The sequence below is a fragment of the Myotis davidii genome, unplaced genomic scaffold (assembly GCF_000327345.1).
Source record: "Myotis davidii unplaced genomic scaffold, ASM32734v1 scaffold616, whole genome shotgun sequence".
Lineage (NCBI taxonomy): Eukaryota > Metazoa > Chordata > Mammalia > Chiroptera > Vespertilionidae > Myotis > Myotis davidii.
In genome coordinates this window covers 3,755,554-3,776,308 of record NW_006291965.1, presented here as the reverse complement: position 1 = coordinate 3,776,308, position 20,755 = coordinate 3,755,554, and the positions used below count along the sequence as shown (strand labels likewise).

At 39.9% G+C, this 20,755-nt stretch overlaps 2 protein-coding genes across 2 annotated transcripts in view; one reads left to right on the top strand and one right to left on the bottom strand.

The window, feature by feature from the left end:
• DOCK8 (dedicator of cytokinesis 8) overlaps window positions 1-20,755 on the bottom strand; it is a 200,976-nt gene that overhangs the window by 70,822 nt on the left and 109,399 nt on the right. The window contains 3 exon segments of the mRNA XM_015565032.1: window positions 3,564-3,702; window positions 4,728-4,798; window positions 5,854-5,971. Coding sequence (XP_015420518.1) covers window positions 3,564-3,702; window positions 4,728-4,798; window positions 5,854-5,971 — 328 coding nt within the window.
• Window positions 7,761-13,644, top strand: LOC102775144 (angiopoietin-related protein 3-like). Its single transcript, XM_006765294.2, has 3 exons — window positions 7,761-8,677; window positions 10,723-10,833; window positions 12,653-13,644. Exons 1-3 carry the CDS (start codon window positions 8,201-8,203, stop codon window positions 12,716-12,718), a joined length of 654 nt encoding a protein of 217 aa, XP_006765357.1. The 5' UTR covers window positions 7,761-8,200; the 3' UTR covers window positions 12,719-13,644.

Sequence of the window (20,755 nt, the reverse complement as noted above, 5' to 3'; positions counted from 1 at the left end):
ATGTTTCTCTTTCAAGTATACAGTCATAATATATACATATATATTATATATATACATTATATATATATATATACACACACACATACATATATTTCCCAATGATACATTTTTGTATTAAAATACCCTCTGTAATTTAAAAAATAATAATATCTTCAAATAATATATTTAGAGACATACAAAACTTGCAAATGGATACTAAAACTATAAATACAACATACCCAGTACTTCAATGGCCAATTTTAACTGATTTTGAAATATCTTAAAAATTTTTTTAATATAAATCATTTTTTATTTTTCAATTACAGTTTGCATACAATATTATCTTGATTCAGTGTACACCCCAGTGATTAGATATTATATAACTTACTAAATGATCATCCTGATAAATCTCATACCCATCTGACATCATACATAGTTATTAGAATATTATGACTATATTCCATATGCTTTCCTTTACATCTCATGACTATTTTGTAACAACCAATTTGTACTTCTTAATCCCTTCATTTTTTTCACCCATTATGTTTGTGTGTCTCTGAACAACATCAATGCTTATGTTAACTTTTATATTTTTTAAAGAAACAACTTTTTTCTCCTTGGAGAAAAAAAGAGCTAGTTTTATACCAGGTGGAGCAAAAGTAGGTTTACAGTCATGAGTGTGCGAACCAGAGTTTATTTTTGTATTATTACTTATTAATTATTGTATAATTTTCCATATGAACAACTGTAAACCTATTTTTGCCCACCCTCCATGTAAAGCATATATATAAAATTTGGAAATAATAGATATTGCAATGCTTTAAAATGTTTTTACTTACTATTGTTTATTCTAAACGCATGGTAAACAAGTATACAGTCATAATATATACATTTTTTTTACATAGTTATTAGAATATTATGACTATATTCCATATGCTTTCCTTTACATCTCATGACTATTTTGTAACAACCAATTTGTACTTCTTAATCCCTTCATTTTTTTCACCCATTTCCCTACCTACCTCCCATCTGTCAACTATCAAAATGTTCTCTGTATCTATGAGCCTGTTTCTGTTCTACTTCTTTTATTTTGTTTTCAGATTCAATTGTTGATAGATATGTATTTATTGCCATTTTAATATTCATATTTTTATCTTCTTCTTCTTCTTAAAAAATACCCTTTCACATTTCATGTTATACTGGTTTGGTGATGATGAACTCCTTTAGCTTTTTCTTGTCTGAGAAGCTTTATCTGTCCTTTGATTCTAAATGATAGCTTTGCTGGGTACAGTAATCTTGGCTGTAGGTTCTTGCTTTTCATCACTTTGACTATTTCTCGCCTGCAAAGTTTCTATTGAGAAATCAGCAGACAGTTTTATGGGAGCTCCCTTGTAAGTAACTAACTGCTTTTCTCTTGCTGCTTTTAAGATTCTTTCTTTCTCTTTAAACTTTTGCATTTTAATTATGCTGTGTCCTGGTGTGGGCCTCTTTGTCATCTTGTTTGGAGCTCTCTGTGCTTCCTGGGCTTATATGTCTATTTATTTCACCACGTTAGGGAAGTTTTCTGTCATTTTTTTCAAATAGGTTTTCAATTTCTTACTCTCTCTTCTCCTTCTAACACCGCCATGATGTGAATGTCAGTACAACTGAAGTTGTCCCAGAGGCTCCTTACACTATCCTCAATTTTTAAAATCCTTTTTTCTTTTTGCTGTTATGATTAGGTGTTATTTTGCTTCCTTATATTTCAAATTTCTGTTTGATTCTCAGCTTCATATACTCTACTGTTGATTCTCTATAAATTATTCTTCATATCAGTTAGTGTATCTTTCATTTCTGACTGGTCCTTTTTTATGCAGTTGAGGTTCTCACTAAGTTCATTATGCAACCAGTGTTTTGAACTCTCCATCTAGTAGATTACTTATTTCCATTTTGTTTAGTTATTTTTCTGGAGTTTTATTCTGTTCTTTCATTTGGGACATGTTTGTATTTTCATTTTTTCAATCTCCCTGTTTTTGTTTCTATGTATTAGGTAGAGCTGCTATGGCTCCCAGGCTTGATAGAGTGGCCTTATGTATTAGATGTCTGTTGGATAGAGTGGCACAGCTTCCTCAATCACCCAAGCTGGGAATTTGAGGTACACCCCCAATGTATGGGCTGTGTACACCCTTTTGTTGTATTTGAACCTTGATTGCTATTGGCATGTCATTGAGAGGGATTTATGTCTAGGGCAGCCAGGAGAATCAGCCACCATGGAGGATCAGCCGTGTAAGGGCCCACCCTACAGAGGAGGACTTACTTCAGCAGGTCTCTGGTACCTGCTGACTTCTTTAGTGTGTAGCTTGTGGAAGTGGTTAGAGGGTACTTCGATGTGGCCTGAAGCTGTCTACTGAGTTCGCTGGTTCTGGGGCCTCCTGGGAGTTGCAGACCAAGGTCAACTACCACCTGTGTTCTGCCCAGGACCATCTGACATGAGTCACAAAGTGATCTTCAGATGGCTGCTACTTGGACTAGGTTTGGAAGTGCCCCCGTAAGGCCAAGCTGTGAACCAAGGCCGGTTGCTGGTAATGCTAGGCCTAGGGCCAATTCGCTAGAGATACAAGGCACACTTTGGCCAGATGCTGCTTGTTTGAGAGATTTTTGGAAAATATAAAACATGAGCCAAGACAGGTCATTTGTATGGAAAAGCAATTGGAAACAGCTTGGATGAATCCACAAGTTGGGTGGGTTGGGGTCTTCAGTGGAATCACTGGAGTGCAGTGAACAGTGATAGCCAGGTTGATATGGAGCCGGCAGGGGGAGGGCTCAGAAAAGGAACAATGGCTTCTTCCAGCACTTCTGTCCCCTCCAGCTCTTACCCTGATGCCAGACAATTCAGTTCCTCTCTGGTGTTCCTGGTGCCTTTTGAGCTGCTTCCCAATTGCTGGAGCTCAGAGGGACTAAGTCCAAGTAAGACATGCATGGGCCGTTTAAGAGGAACGCCTAGGATTCTATGAGCCCTGGTCTTACTTGGCCACAATCCTGTTGGCTTTTACAACCAGAAGTCATGGCAACTTCTCTTGCTGGCACTGGAACCCTGGGCTTGGAGGGGCTTACTTTGGGGCTGGGACCCCTCACTCCTTAGGAGGGAACTTTCCCAGCCAAGATATTCCCCTGATTTTTACCTGCCACATGTGGGTGTGGGAATAGCCCATTTTGCATCTCCACCTCCCCTTTTAATATCAATGTGGCTTCTTCTTTAAATCCTTAGTTGTATTCATTTAGCTAGACTTTAGGCAATTCTGAATGATGACTGTTCTGCAGTTTAGTTGTAATTTTGATGTCACAATGCTTTTTATTTTATTTTATTTTATTTTTTTACATAAATGTGTGTTCTTTCAATATCTATCTCCCACTAGCTTTCCGTTCCTAAAATTTGTCATTTGCTAGGTCGAGTCATCTCTGGTCTTTACTATAATCTGTTTTGGTACATTCTGTTACTTGTGACAGGAAAAAAGCAATTGAATAGAATTTAGTTGTTTATCTCTGCAGGGACCTTGGATGCACCAAGGACTGCAGTGTGAATTGGCAAGTTGAAAACGACTCACTGAATATCCCAGGAGACTTTCTATGGAGGCTCCTTGCTTCTGCTGACAGCTGATATGATAGAAGGTGAACAGGAGGTGGTGATTTACTGTGAGCTTAGCAGGGAGCTTAATTTTCACTTCTTCATAGAAGTCTGGAGACCTGTTTCAAAAGCACATTATACACACATAACTTTTAGCAAGAATGACGACTTCTCTGACTATAAATTATAATACAACAGACCCTTTACTTCTCAGAATTTGTCTGCTTGGTGTTTTGCTTTTCATTTTACAGCATTCTGCTCCTTGGCTAGAAGTCCTTGAGACCAAGCTTATGTCACTAGATACACTTCACTTACATAAGGGCACTTAGAAACTGAAGACTTTGTGGGTGGGGGTGGAGGATTTCCACACACAATGGAAAAATCCAACAACTTATTTTGAAAAGGGGATGAGGTTCAATGCCCTGTTGTGACCTCATTTTCTGTCTCTACCCTAAGAACAGAGACAGGCACATCAAAGGATTTTGGAGAAACAAATGAATGAAGCAGGAGGAAAAGGAACCTGATTTTGTTTAATTACAATGTCCCAGATACTTTACCAAGAGCTTCATGTACCTTACTCACTTACTCCACATCCCAACCCAGCAATGAGGGTTTAGAAGAAGACTTAAATGGGCCAAGACCATTTGACCCTGTACAGATTTCCCTCTCCTACCTGTAAAATGGAATAATTTACACACTATTTTGGAACTCAATTTACCCAGATAATAATGAGTACTCCATTTCCCCTTTCGTCAACTTAATTTTTCTTAAACTAGGTAGTGGTGTAGGTGTGGAGTGGTGTAGACAAGGAAACAAGAGCTCTATTTTGTTTCTGGCCCCCTCCAGTATTTCAAAGCAAGTTAAGAAATGTATTTATTTAACACCATGAAACTTCTCTGTATCATACTAGATAGAAGGCTCCAGAAAATCAAAACGCTATGAAGTTCTTGAGCATATGTTCTTCTCTCAGTCTTAGTTAATGGCAAAAATTGTGTATCTGCAACACAGAATCATGTAACTAGCATGAATTTCCTCTGTCCCTGAATTATAAGAACCATTGGAAGGAATCACCTCGGGGATTCAGAAAAGCCACCAAATAATGAAACAATCTTGACCTATGTTTAGAACTCTGCAATACACTTACTTATTATGGTATGTGACAGCTGTGTACACTTCCTGCAGAAATTCAGGCCCATTGGATTTTCCAAAGATGACCTATTGACCAATATAAAAAGGACCAAATTAACCGTGATATTTGGGTATATGAAACCAACCATCATCAGCCCAATAGGACGTTCTGTTCTCATACAGCTATACTGTGTAAGTTAAGAGTGCTGAGTTCTACGACCAGCCCAACCACACGGATACAAAATTGGAGTTCTGCCCCCATTCATCCCTGGCTGGGCACTTGGTTCCATTCAGGATTTGCATAGCCATACCCGGCAGCTCTGGTGGACTTGCCATGAGCCAGAGCAGAGAGAATCAGGGGAGTCCTCCTCTAGGATTTCTTTCCTACCACCATTGCAAGAGAAGGCCTTATATTGGGAAGGTAGGTGAGGCATTAGGAGGATGGTTAAAAAATAAAGAAGAAAATATTTGGAGAATGGAAGCCCTGAAAAAATTATTTCAGTAGAAAGGTTTAGTAATTGAATTCTATGACTTATAGAAAACAGAAACAGCTAACACCATTCACAGCAGATGATTAAAAAAAAAACAAACAAATTCTGGCATTTTTGTTTTCTTAGAGAACACTGCATTATATATTTATGACTGGATTTATATTTTGCCTCAGGATGAAGATCCAGACCCAGAAGGTGTTGAGGTGGCACATGTTTATTATTCGTAGGCATGCTTCACATCTCTCTCAAGGTGGACTGGATGTGAGCAGCTGCATGCTGCAGTGCACATCTGGAAGTGCAGCAAATACGCAGACACACTGGGCCCGTCTGTCTACTTCTCATGCTGTGAGGGTAGCATGGACTTTATGATATTTTTCAGTCCTCTAATATAATCTGCATGTCCAACTTTCATAGCTCCTTATGGAACAAGTTAGGAAAGAGACTTGCAATGCAGACTGACCTTGTTTCCCCATCAGCGTGCTGGGACCAATAATGGACTAGCCACTAAGGCCTCTGCACATGCTGAGTAGTGCTGTCCTGAACAGACAGAGATACTCGGCATGTTCATGAGCCCTGGGTTCTGTCCGTGTGAATGGACAAGGGAAGTTCAGCACACCCTGGTTTGAGGCAAATGTTTACTTCTGTCTTTACCGGCATAGCGTTGCTCGGATCCTCTCCACACATGAACTGGATCTTGATTGTAATGTTCCGGGCAGATGTTAGCTTGTTAGTGAAGTTCAGCCTCTGTGGGTAGACATAGAGAAGGTTTCTGGAAAAGAGAAGACCGAGAACCAGTGAATAAGATCTAGAGCTTGTTTTAACCAATCAAGAGGCGACGTTTCTGAAGGAGGTTTTCCTCCTGAAGTGAATTATTTTTGGAGGAGTGAGTGAGATACTGCTGCCTCTTCCTCCTCAGCTACAGTCATCTGATAATAACCAACAGTGTCCTTCTTCTGTCCCCTATAAAGATGTGTCTGCTGCAGCTGAGAGAGTCTTAAGGTCCTGGGTGTGTTTCAGGTTTCTTCGGATATATTCCCAGAAGTGGAAACTCTGGGTCATCAATCAGCTCTTTTTTGGGAAAGACCATCTCCATGTGGCAGGGAGAGCTGGTGTGTGGGTTAATCCGCCCTTGAGCTCTGAGTTCCGTGCCACATTCTGGGAGCTCTGTTCACCTGGATGTGCTCAATGACCAGAGAATTGACATCTAAACCCTGAAGTTTAGCCCTACTTTCTGCATTTTTAAGCACGTGAGGCAAAAATTCAGCACTCTTTCTGGGTCACTTGATCCTGTATCCAGCCCCACAGTTTCGCCTGGGCACCTCCCACAGGCCCCCCAACCCCAGCTCCACCATTCTAACAATGGAAGGGTACACATTGCTTCTGTAAAGTGACAGCCTTCACATACTTGGTGGCTTTTCAGAGATGCGTACCCTTGATGGCCTGGGAAGTTCCATGTGTTCTTAAAGTGAGCACGAAGATCTGAACCTCCTGATTTGCATGATTTTGTGGGGGTTTCCGGGTCAAGTGAATAGAGAACCATTTTTCAGAGATCACCTCAGGCCGCTTATGGGAAGAGCAAATATTCTTAATAAACCTGATTTTAGTGGATACATGATATACCTTATTATGAATGTGCCATAACTTATATTAATCTCCAAGAATAATCATTTAGATGATTTCCTTTTTTTAATATTATAAAGCGGTGCTAAACCCTTTATATATGTATGTATGTATGTACGTATGTATGCATACATATATGTATTGCCCTTCTGCAATGTAGTGTACTTCGGGAAGGATCCCTTTTAGTTCTATATAGTTCTTCATCTTTGAATTAATTAGAGAGACACCGATCAACCTTTCTTTATGCTGTGCTTGAAGAATAATGAGCCCGAGTTTGTAAAATGCTTTGAAGTAGCGAGATGAAAGGGTCTGTGTCAATCACAACAGTAACAGCCTGCCAGACCGGTTAAGCCAGTTAGCTGTCACTACACTCCTCTCCTACATTCCAATACAGGGCCACCACCCACCTGTCTCACCACCCCCCCTCCCCCCAACACTGGTCAACAATTCTGCACGTTGCTTTCACAGGGGTTGCTGACCCCTACGCGGAAACAACATCACCATGGGCATTCAGTGTCCTGCCTGATACTGAATACACTTTCCACAGAGTACAGAGCTAAGGGAAACGGACAGAATTTAGTCCAACATTCCTTTCTGCCAGGCTAGACTCTCAGGGAGGTTAAATAACTTTGCCTAAACATTTTCTTAAGAAGATGCATTTTCCAACATTCGTCCTATTTCTTAATGGCAAATCACCAAGTGACATGTTCTGTTAAATCTGCATGCTTTTAAAGAAATGAATATTAAAAAATAATGTTTTCTATTGGGAAGGGAGATCTGCCTGCCTGGTCAGTAACCCACAGAGCTTAAATGAGATAAGAGTAATTATTAACAAACTGATAAACAGGTGCATATAATATATATGTGGTAAATTGTCTCATATTACCTAGAGAAAATCCTGAGAATTATATAATGATTTTTGAGAGGCTAGCCCATAACCAAAATAGGAATCACTTCGTATAGCAAAATTATCTTGAAAACTCCTTTAGTACCTACAGGCCCAGTGTATGTGCAAGGCATTTAGTTTAATCCCATCGTTCCCCAAGAAAAATGGTTTTCTTCAGTCACATGCATCACAACAAAGAACAGGACATTTGGTATTCATCAACAACGTTCTTCCAGAGCTCCTTCAGATGGCTTCTCTCGATTACAAACTGTTTTGGCAACTCCAGATTCTTTCCACTGATTCAGCCATGGCCTCTTAACTAATTTATAAACGCTGTGATTTAGCAGCTCCAGGAAGTCAGAGGATAATGTGGAGGAATTTGCTCATTCTTAGAGCAAACTCTTTCTGCCCTTTACTGCCTTGGGACCGTCTTCTACTTTCTTTGCTGAAAACAGGTTCCCCCAAGGGACCTTGAAATCTTTCAACGCCACAATGCAAAAAACATCAGTGTGGCTTCTCCTCAGTTTAGCCTATTCTTTATCCAGTGCAAGGAGACAAGGAGAAAGACATGCCCCTGTCCCCTATTTCCATGATGACATCTATGTCCTCTCTCAGGGGCTTCTACAGCTTGGAGTGGAGCTCAAGATGCAAGTGAGCTACAGCAAAAATCACATTGGCCACCTGTTTAAACAACTGGACTCTCTGAATACCTCTTTAGTTGAGCTTCTAACTCAAGTCAGCCAGCAGGAGAGAAAGAAAGAGGACCTGGAGAGGAGAGCTGAGCAGCTCGACAAGAGGAATGAAGACCTCCATCAGCTGGTTGCTGAGCTCCAGCATCAGATGACTGCCGGGATAAAGGACAGAGAGAAGTTCAATGAGAGGCTAAACTTGCTGGAGCAGAAGATGGAGGATGCTGTGTTCTTCAAGGCAGGGGGGCTTTCTCTGACAGAAGTGATGGACGACATTGTGGTGAGTAGATCACTGTTGGTCATTTTAGTTGACCATTATTTTATTGGAAATAAAATATGATTTTAACACTATTATTATTTTAAGTAGAAATACTATTCTATTGGAAAATAGACCCCCAAAGTAAGACTCATAAAGTTGGAATAATTTTGCCGTGAGAAACCTGGGTAAGAAGAGTGATGGTGCAGATTAACCCTATTGATGCAAATGCTAATGTATCTGCCATTGCTGGTAATGGCAGCCTAAACCATGTTTAGAATTTTTAAAAAAATATTTGTGTCACTTGCTCCCAAGGAGTGGGTGGAGGAAAACTCAATCATGTAATAAAGCAAAAAGCTAGCTTCCTATTCTCTGAGTACATTTTATGTACACGGCCTTGGGATTCCCAGAGAGCCAAAGGAGTAACAGTAGTTGTTCAAAATCACACAATCCTTGGTGCTTCTTATATATCTTTTTGAAAGTGAGTCTGAAGTGAATCAAATGGCTTGTACTCAGAATGTTGAGTGAAAATTCAGGATATAAAATGTTATCTATGACAGGGCTGCAAATATTCGAAAATTAAATATGCATGAAAGGGTTACAGCTAGAAGATGATATGGAGAAATGAAAAAAGTAAATATAATTTTTGAATGAACCTGGTGTCGATTTTGGTTTTCTTTCTTTTATTTTAATACAAAAGCTGTAATAGGGTACTAATACCAAATATGTACTTTTTAAAAGACAACAAAAAATTGCTGATTCTGCGGCTTAGGGTATCTCTACAGTCCTTTGAACGACAGCAATGCCCGTAATTTAAGCTACTGTTATCCCAGGGAAGATGGGCTTATATGGAGACCTGTGATTAGTGGCCCTTACCAAATATGTTAATAAGTGGAACAGTCCTTTAAAAAAATCACAAAATTCTCTACAAATGTGGTGGACAAATCAATTTCCTCACCTGTAATAAAAAGATTGGAGTTAAGTTTCAATTCAATGATACCTGATAAGTATTTTGCTGTAAACTGCAAAAATATGACACCCATGAAGATTATCTACTTATCAGGATTGTGCGAAACAGCTGAGTGAACTTCAAAATACAACTCTAACCAGTCTACAGGACTATGAGATCTTAATACATATCACTTAGGGAACCCATCAGTCTCTCTGGGTTTCTCTCTCCATCTTTCAGGCTCTTTCTGTCTCTGTCTCTCTATGTCTGCCTGCCTTTAATCTGTGCGTGTGTGTGTCTCTCTCTTTCTGGCTCCCTCCAGTCTCTCTTTTTCTCTGATACACCCTCTCCCCCTCCTCACAGCCCCTCAGAAAAATGACAAAATGCTCTTTTTCGCCAGTCTTTTTTGACTAGTTCCATCTAATCACTAAAATCCGTTTCCTTACAAGCGTGTGAGTGTTTGATGGTTTCCTGCCGTGATCTGGGACTGGGTTGTGAACAGGGTCTTAGTTCTCTCAGGATAATAAGCACAGAACCTAATATCTATGAACATTTTAGGGTTCCACAAAAATGTCTGTGCATTGAAAAGTAATCAGCTCCAAAATACAAAAAGTAAAAGCTCAAAACCAAAACTAATGCATTTTACATTAAATGCTTACCAACTGCAACATTTTCTCAATTAGTCAACAACTCTACTGAATTTAACCTACAGGTGAAAATTACTTCCTCCTACTTTGCAGACTGCTATAAAGTTATATTAAAGTATACTGTATATAACAAATGAGAAGGTGGGTGCATCCTAATGTTTTAAATGATGTGGTCAGGTGCTTTTGGGGGGGGGGTCTTAAAAAGGTTCTTGGATATAGATATCAGGAAGGGAAAGGATAAAATATCAAGAAATAGGTTTTTCTCTTTTATTAGTTTTCTTCTAGCTTGATGGTTTTATAGCGACCACTAGCAATATGCACTGGAGTGAAGTAGACTAGCTAGGCAATTAGCACCTGGCTCTCTGCTGGAACTGCTGAAACAGCTTTATATAGAAAAAGCTCGCCAACCTCTTCTGGCAATTTCGAAGTAATTTCCTTTCCTTTCCTTGTGCTTCAAAACTCTCCCTCTCTAGCCCTTTTTGCAAAGACAGAGCCAAAGAATTGATGAGCTATTTGCGGAAGTGGAAATGCAGCAAAACCAATTGCACAAACGAGATACCCTCATTAAAAGGCTGCGGGAAAAGGTTGGTACCTCTTTTTTCTTTTAAAATATATTTTATTGATTTTTTACAGAGAGGAAGGGAGAGGGATAGAGAGTTAGAAACATCGATGAGAGAGAAACATCGATCAGCTGCCTCTTGCAAGCTCCCTACTGGGTATGTGCCCGCAACCAAGGTACATGCCCTTGACCGGAATCGAACCTTCAGTCTCCAGGCCAACGCTCTATCCATTGAGCAAAACCAGTTAGGGCAGGTTGGTGCCTCTTACTCCCTTTAGTAATTTGTTAACAGCAGGCTTTGAGTCCAACAGGACACAATTCAAATGCCTATTAATATCAACAATATCTTACAGTTATCTGGTGTCTTTTTTTCAAGCATTCCAAAGAAAATTGTAGATCTCGATATATTATTTTATGGTACTTACACAAGGTGAGCAACTGAGGAGGTATTTTTTACTTATCATTCACACTCACTGCCAGGAAAATTTATTTTATTTCTTAAGGAAAATTTATTTTAAATGTAATAAAAATGGCTAAGGTTTTTTAATTCTTACTATGTGAAGACACTATTCTAATAGTAGCTAACAGTACCTTTGACAGGTACTACAATGAGCCTCATTAGGTAGATGATAAAACTGAAGCACAGAGAGGATGCATAACTTGCAGGAGGTAACACAGCTAGCACGGTGCAATTCAGATCTGGGTGCTCTGAAGCTAATACTAGATCTGTTGCCCATAATCATTGCTATTTCTAAGAACAACCGTAAACAGTATCTTTGGTCAACAATCAGACTCACCAGAACATTATAATGTGGTCTTCTATTGTATTATTTACAAGGGCTAAAGAATGTTTCCTCAAACAAACTTTTTTTTTTTTTTTAAAAAAGATTTAAATAACATAGTTAACTTAGAAGATGAGAATAACTACTGTCCCTCGGTGGTAGAGGTTTTGATATTTTCAATACATCAAGAGCAAGTGAAGTTAGAAATATTAGAGCTCAATATTTGGTATATTCTGGAATTACCGGGGAAACCTGCAAGCCAAACATGGTTGTATGTATGAGGTGGGCGCAGGCGTTGGAAATGCACACTTACGCAGAGCTGAGACTTTGGTACTCTAAGAATGGCCCGGGGAGGAGCAGAGGCAGCATCAGAACCACCTGGGCCAGTTAGGACTCACCAGTGACTTGCTGAATCAGAACCTGCATTTTAACAACACCCCAGGTGATTTCAAATGCACAGTCAAGTTTGAGGCCTTGTCTCTTCGATGAACACATGAATCTTGTCATTTATTGTGTTTCCTTTTGTTTGCTTGGCTGCTAAAAAGCTCAAAGGCAAATTTGCAACCAACTTCTTAAAAAATATATTTTTTTATTGATTTCAGAGAGGAAGGGAAAGGGAGAGAGAAAGAGAAACATCAATGATGAGAGAGAATCATTGATTGGCTGCCTCTTGCATGCTCCCTACTGATGATCGAGCCTGCAACCTGGACATGTGCCCTTGACCGGAATTGAACCTAGGACCCTTCAGTCTGCAGGCCGATGTGTATCCACTGAGCCAAACCAGCGAGGGCACAACCACTTTTTAAGGATCTCTCAAGAACCTTAGGATATATTCTGCATATTAACCTTATCCAGGTTTAGATTGATTTCCCTCTCCTTATTTTCTTTTCACCCAGAAATCTTATGCCTTGTTTTACAATCTCCATAAGCTGCCTCAGATACTTTTTAGAATGGGAAAGTTTATAAATAAATGCACAAACATAAAACGTTTGCCATATCCTGTCTTGTTATTCCATGGCCTAATGCCATGTCTTGTGTTTATTCCTATTTCTAATACTTTAGGTTAAATCAAAGCACAAACTCACAAAGGAAACAGTGAAAAATGGAAAGAAAACCCCTGATGTGTAGGGTGAAGAGAATGTTCCATCTTCAGGAATCAGCAAGGAAAACGGAGCATGAATCCTGTTCTAGGGCACGAGTCAGAGTCCACACAAGGCTGCCTGCCCTGGGAAATGGCACAAGATTAGAAGGAGGCGTTGGGGTGTTGTCCTGAGCAGCAGCTTGCCCCTTAGGAACCTCTGCTCTGTGGGCCAGGCTGCAATGTTTTGTGTAAATGCTGGCACTGTATTCTGAACATCGGGGACCTCTAACCTCGCCCCCGCAACAAGCAAATGCGGTTAAGTAGCTAGAGACAAAATGTTACCCAAATTGTTTAGAAACACTACAATAAATATTCTCTCTCTCTCTGGTCATGTTATGTTTTTAAAAATGCGCTCTAAAACAGAAATCAGATGAGAGCAAGAGAAACAAATAGAAAGCCATCAAATTCTTATACTTGTTATTACACCACTTTTTAAAGATTTTGAAGGGAAAAATAATCCATTCTTTCCCAATTGATGAACTACAATTTGAACATCTGATATGGTGTCTTGAACAACTATGGATATTGAACAACTATTATTACTAATAATAATTTGTCTTTGAACATGGACTACATGCTCACATACCCTATATTTTCAGAGTACCTCTTCTATTACCTCAATTCCCACCCCTTCTTCTTATGAGAAAGGTAACAATTCCTCTTAAGAAAGGGCTTGGAAAATCAGCATTCCTCCTGTTAAATAAAGCAGGACCTCAAGCTGGGGCAAACAGAATGTTCCCTTTTAGAAACAGGTAAAAGTACCTGAACTCTCCTTAAAATCCACTCAGTTGTTTAAGAAAAGTCCAACTACTTTTCAATAGCAAAAGACCCAACAGGAAAGTTGGGATGTTTTTAGGTCTTATCTGGATCAGAGTCACAGTGAAAAGAATCACAAATACATAAACATTTGAAACCTGCTGTGGAAAACTGACTACTTTAAGAAAAAGTAAATCTCTAGGCCCTGCCGGGGTAGCTCAGTTGGTTAGTGCATCGTCCAGATACACCAAGGTTGCAGGTTCAACCCCTAGTCAGGACACAGGCAAGAAACCAGTAAAAGTATAAAAAAGTAGAACAACAAGTTGATGTCGCTCTGTCTGCCTCGCTCTCTAAAATCAATGAAATGACATTCTTTAAAAATCTAACTTTGCTTGAAATTTTTAAAAAACAATACTTTGTTGACCACTATGCTGTACACCTGAAACTAATACAAAATAATATTGAATGTAAACTGTAATTAAAAAAAGAAATTAAACCATACTTTGTGGAACTGACATTTTATGAATTAAGATATCCATATTACTAAATATTCTTTTGAAACACTGCTTACCAGATTTAATGTATTAAGTGGTTTACATATCATTCACTCCCATCTTTGTATGAATTAGTTTACTCAGTACCTGTTCTTTTTACAAAGAGGATGGATTATGGACTGACTGCAGGTATGAGTGAAGAAAGGCAAAATTTCAGGAAATCCCTTTAACATTTTAAAAAAATATGTTTTTCTTGATTTTTAAAGAGAGAAGAAAGGAGAGAGATAGAGAGAAACATTGATGATAGAGAAACATCATCAATTGGCTGCTCCTACAGGCCCTCTTATTGGGATCGAGCCTGCAACCGAGGCATGTGCCCTGACTGGGAGTCGAACCAGTGATCTCTTGGTTCCTGGGCTGAAGTTCAACCACTGAACCAAGCTAGCTGGGCTAAAACAACAAATTTTTAATGAAAACCTACTCCAAGTAAAAAACAACACATATGTTTCAATATTTGGTTTTATAAAAAAGCAAAAATTCAAGTTTGAAGGTATCGTTTCAATGACAAATCTAGATGGGGTTGCATATTTTAAAAGACCACCAGTCAGAATTGTCACGTGAATGACTAACATGAACCAACCTGCATGTTCTTTTAAGGGATGGAGAGAGCACATTTTTTCCAGGCTTTGCAAATAGTTTCCTAAAACAAATCTGCCAGCTAATGAAAGCACATACACATACCAGAAAATTTCCCATTTCTGCTGTTGCTGAAGCTGACCTTTGTTTTTCTTTTGGTTTGGGGCAGAGCCTTTATTGGTCCTCTATCCATTAAAAACAAACAAACCACGAATAAATCAATATTATTCATTACAATGCTTGCCTGATCATTCCTGATGTTTTTAATATTGTTAGTTGCCTCAGTTTGGGTTGGAGGAGAAAGTATTGGAATTGGAGGAAACAGCTGCATTATTTGAATAAATAAGAATAAATTCTCCAGATGCCTCCACTACCTCCATCTAGAAACATATACTTGCTTTGGGTACTTGGTGGGAGAGAAGGCTTGCTTGGGTTTTGGAGGTGGTTTCAAACTATTGTAGGGAAGGGGTTGGGGGATAATTGTTATCATTTTGCTTTTTCACAAAGTAAGGACAGGCCATTGATTAAACTCTTCATTCGGGTTGGGTGACCATTAGAGTGAAAGAAAACCTGCCCAAGGAAAATGAATCATCCCCCCTCTCTTCTCCTCTCCCCAGTAAGAATATCTCATTCATGGTATGAAAGAATTACAGTAGCCTCTAAATGTCCTGGATGGTGTGTTCATTGGTAGCATTTGGCTCGACATCTGTGACATAAAAAGTTCTTCAACCAGGAAACATAAAGGCCAATGATGCAAGAACTGGACAGAACCCTGAGCTTGAGATGAGGGTAGCCTGAGGAGCACAGGGCGCTTTCTGCAAAGATGCACTGAGGGATGCCAAGTTCTTACCTTGACAGTCATGAGAGCGAAGGGAAGGACAAGCAAGCTCAGAAGATCTGTATCAGGGGGGAAAGGAACAGAATACAATGAACTGGAGAAGAATTCCCCGGTTCCTGCTCTGGGCGGCAAATTCACCCAATCCTCAGGTGGAAAATGAGTCAGAATTCTAAGGTGTCTAAGTGTGACTCCTTTCTTATTTCTTAAAAGTGAGACATTTGTGTATATCATCTTTGAGGACATCAACTGGTGCCTTGGCATAACAGAAATGGAAATCTATTAATAAGTTAAAGAAACTGGTCTGCTTCCTATCTGTGAACCCATGGAGGAAATTCTGACAGGAGAGAAAACACCGCTCATGTCACTCACCCCATGAAGCAAGTGGATCTATACAAAAGCAACCACAGGCTTGGTTTTACTAGTAAAAACTCTAAGTCTAGGAAATGCTGAGAAATGATATTCTTGTTGCTAAATGCATAATTTTTAGCTTAGGCATGGAGATTGGGTAAAAAAAAATAATTAAAATTAGCCACTAAGTTGAGTTTCTCTACTTTTATCTTTATTAAACCATAATATTTATATTCCCACCCTGTTGCATGGATCTCAGCTTACATTTTGAAGGCTGTCAAACAAAGAAGATAAAACAAATGAGTTGGAACCGCACAGCTTTGGAAGTTTTATTACCTTTCTGGGGTTTAGGCCAGTGGATAAATGAAATTCATTTTTAATGATAAAAAATTCATGACATACAACTGGTTAGCCATGGTTTCTAAAAAATGATCTTGTTACATTGTCAAAACTCAGTCCTTCCCTACTCATAGTTCTATTTTGCTTTGTGCTGTGGGGCTTGCCAGCATTGCCTCCACCCAAACCCACTCTTCCCCTGGGAAGCTGGTGGCGGTGACACAGCATGTAATATTTCACCCAGAGCATTTTGACTTCTGCTGAAAGGGGTCAAGGGCAGCTTGTCTGAGGCCTTGAAACCATAGGACATCCATTAACAGAGAGCTGTTAAAATACCTCTGCTTTAGAGATGGCCAAACACTTCTTGGGAGGAGTGGGTGGATGCTGATCTCTGGGCCACCAATAGAGTACACAGGAAAGACAAAACTAAGGATGAAAAAGCTAAAAAGTAGAAAAGATTTTTAGCCTCCCCACCCCAATAACAGAAGAAATAAGAGAGAACAATTCCCCGAAGGCTATCTCCCCAGAAGACAAGCCACTTCAAAGAACTAATTTTAAAATAATTAAAAAACTAACAAAACCATAGAAATCAAAGAAAGAAGGCTTTTTTGGACTTTAGGAGGCTCCTTCTAATCTAGGCAAACTATGCCTCATCGCAATCAAATGCAAGCCCAGATTTGCCTTACGTTCATCACCATTTCTATTGCTTCTGCCCCCAACCTCATACTCCAAACACATGAAAAAAAATAAGATATTTCGTGAACCTTCGTGGTGAATTCTCTGTAAAGGCTCTGTGAAGAACGTTTCTGCCATCATGAAATAGACAGAGCAGGATTTTTTGTTAGGAGAGTTGTTAATAGGCAATAACACAAAAGCATGGCCGACTCAAAATGAATGAGTATCGTGTGGAGCTGTGACTTGTGGAGTCAGTGACATTAATGTACATGGAACCTCCTTAACATGATTTCATTACTGCCTCACCCATATTCTCTTAGTTCTGTATGTGAGTCAGGATCGGCCCATGTGTAAATATGTATAGTGAACAACACCTCTCACAGATGAGATTTCACTCTCTCTCTAACCACAGGATACAGATCTCAATGTGTCTCCCTACTATATCTTCCAAAAAGTTCCAGATTTCTAAGGTCATGACTTACTAATGAAGGCAGAAGCTGCTGACAGGTCAAAATAAAACGCTTTGCAAAATATGACAACAGCAATCTCTTGGAACACTGGAACACTTTCCCGTGATTTTGTTTGTTTTGTTTTGTTTTTGCTCCTACACTTCAAAGGCAAAAAGTAAAATGTGTGTTTTCCTTTAATAAAATCATAATAATTCCCTTTGTAATAGGAAATATAGCAAATTGCAGCTGAATCTAGAAAGTGAGCGAATTGTGCCCTCAAGTGGCTGAAAAGATAGCTTTGCAAAACCTGCAATAGTTGCTAAGTAATTTTAGGTAACTGGCTTCTCCTGAATTTTTTCATTTTTTCAGGAAAAAAAGGAGGTTGGCCAAGTTTTGGAGCAGGACATTAGGTACATGGGGATTACGCTCCTGATTTATTGAGACAAACTTGCCACAGCAAAGTTAAGTACAGGGACTCAATTATCCGGATAATTCAGGCAACAGGAATCACTTTGCCTTTGTCTCCATTACTTGGCTAATTCAAATGATTGTATTTTGCCTGGGCTGCACTGCTGTTCTTAAATTGTTTGTTCACAATAAGCTTTGTGTTCCACAAGCATTTGCTTGCTAAGTTTAGTAAAACCAACGAGTGGGCTTCAGAGCAGTGTTTCCAGCAGCTGATGTCACTGTGGACCTTTGCGTGACTCCATAGATCAGTGATGGTGAACCTATGACACGTGTGTCGGAGGTGACAGGCAAACTCATTTTTTTGGTTGATTTTCTTTGTTAAATGGCATTTAAATATATAAAATAAATATCAAGTCTTTGTTTTACTATGGTTGCAAATATCAAAAAATTTCTATATGTTGACACGGCACCAGAGTTAAATTAGGGTTTTTCAAAATGCTGACATGCCGAGCTCAAAAGGTTCGCCATCACTGCCATAGATTGAAGAACTCATTGAAAGGAACTCCATAAAAGGAAGGGGGAACTTTGATTCTTAAAGGAGGTCCAAGGCCCTGCCCCAGACCTCCTGAATGGGAGTGTCCAGGCAGCTAAGTGTCCAAGATGGACACTTGAGTTATTATAAAGCTCCACAATAGACTGAGGCACAACCACCTTCTCCCCACCCCGTCACCCACAATAGGGAGAAGCTCCACTGGGCTCAGATTGGGAATCCATCTCCTTGGACAAAATAAAATCCCTCTCAAGGACAGCTTCCATTCTCTATGCCCCAAGTCCTTCCTAGCCACCTCATCCAGAATGATTTCTGGTTCATTCCTTTCCTTAGAAGTCCTATTCTCTCAATTACAACTTCCAGGCATTCATGCAAGATGGGCTGGCACAATTACCCCACGCCATTCCTTTTGGCCCTGTGGGGTGCAAGGCTGGTAGTATTCCTCAAAACTCCACTGTGACATGGAGACACCTCCCTTTCAGACCAGTTATCAGGCAAGCTTTGGGAATGTAGGCTTCTGGTTGCAGAACATTCGGCTGAATAGGAGGAGGCCTGGAAACAGCTAATAACCCATCAAAGAAATCGTGTTCTAACTGATAGGCTTGTTCTCAGCCAGCACAGTCCTCCGCAGCAATCTGATAATTGGATAAAATGACCTCAGAGGCTCTCGGGGGCCGGGATGAGAAATGAAAACACACTTTATGTGACTTCCCTAATGTAATCACCAGTTAAAGGGATGGCAAGGAGCTTAACAAGCTCATTACAACTTCAGCGCCTGTGATCTCTGTACATGCCCCCGCGGCCACAGGATAAAATACCCTTCAAGGTCGCACTAGGCCTTGGCCCCAGCCCGTGCTGTTTTCATTCTGCTCCCACCAGAAGGCAGCTGGCGTCTCTATTACCAGCTGCTGGGCCACATGGAAAATAAGCCAGGAGTTGGTCCAAACGTGTTTCTGGGCTAAGAAGCAGTGTTTTCTTAATCTGGGCGTGAAGAAAGGAAAGCTAAATTCAGATTTGAGTAATCCTATTTATCAACCTGATTTTTCCAGCTGTTCTCCACTTTCAGAAGGGCAGTCCTCTGTGATTTTGCAAAAGATCTTGCCTGGGTCTGTTTCAGGGAACACTTGTTGGGCTCCATGCCGGTAACCCATAGAGGTGGCACACGGCACTGGTCTAGGAGACGCTGGCTATTCCTGGGATCAGCACTCTGGCTCTAGAAGTTCACCTCTTTCCTTAGAGAAGGTGTTCATTTTATCAGTGACCAACCCTGGCGGGCTCATGGGATGTTTCTGAGTCCAGCATAGTTCTCCTATGACTGCTCCTTTAAGCAATAAAAGTAAGGTGGAGGCACCAGGGTCAGCATCTACAGAGAATACGATGTGTATGGTGCCCGCTGTGGTACAACACAGTGACCCTGACTGAGTGCATCAGAAGGGGTAGGGCAATCAGAGGAGGCCCCTGAAGAGATAGGAGAATGGGGAGACCGAGGGCCGGAAGGCAACCAGGCTATACTAAGCTAGTTTTATGTGAAGTTCCATGGCAGCTGCTCCTTTAAGAGAGATACGAGTAACCTGGGTTCTAATCCATCGGTGTTCAATGGAAACTTCACCCATATTAGAATCCTGTAATGTGTGACTCTGGCCACCATGCACACTCGAGGCTAGACAACATCCGCCATTAGAGCCATGTAATAGTTCCCTCCACCAAATAGTTCCCTCTGCCATTTATGTTAAAAGGACACAAATTTGAAATTTGAATCCTTTGCCCAACAGATATATTCTTTTTCTTTTTAAAAATAAATATATATAAAAATATTGTTACTGATTTCAGAGAGGAAGGGAGAGGGAGAGAGAGATAGAAACATAATGATGAGAAAGAATCAGTGATTGGCTGCCTACTGCACGCCCCCTACTGGGGATCAATCTGCAACCTGGACATGTGCCCTGAGAGGAACTGAACGTGAGACCCTTCAGCCCACAGGCCAACGCTCTATGCACTGAGCCAAAATCTGGCTAGGGCACTAACAGACATATTCTTCATAAGTTCTGGATAGATCAAAATTTTTATAAGTCAAATCATATTTTATATTCCTTAGGAGAATCCTCTATAAAGAATTATCCCTGAATTTATCTGCTCTGTAAATCTTAATTTTTATTTGTTTCATTTTCTTAAAGGGACATAGCTGTAACCAGGATTAGTCATGGAAATAGAAACATCAACGTGGAAAGTTACCCTACTTAGCAAATTCTTAGAAAGATATCCAGGATTCAACTAAGTCGAGGGAAAACTTTTCTAACTGAAACAGGAACTGTTGTCTCTACTGAAATAATACTCTTGGAAGAGATAAGACATTAGACCAGGGGTGGGCAAACTTTTTGACTCGAGGGCCACAATGGGTTCTTAAACTGGACTGGAGGGCCGGAACAAAAGCATGGATCGAGTGTTTGTGTGAACTAATATAAATTCAAAGTAAACATCATTACATAAAAGGGTACGGTCTTTTTTTTTTCAATAGTTTTATTCATTTCAAATGG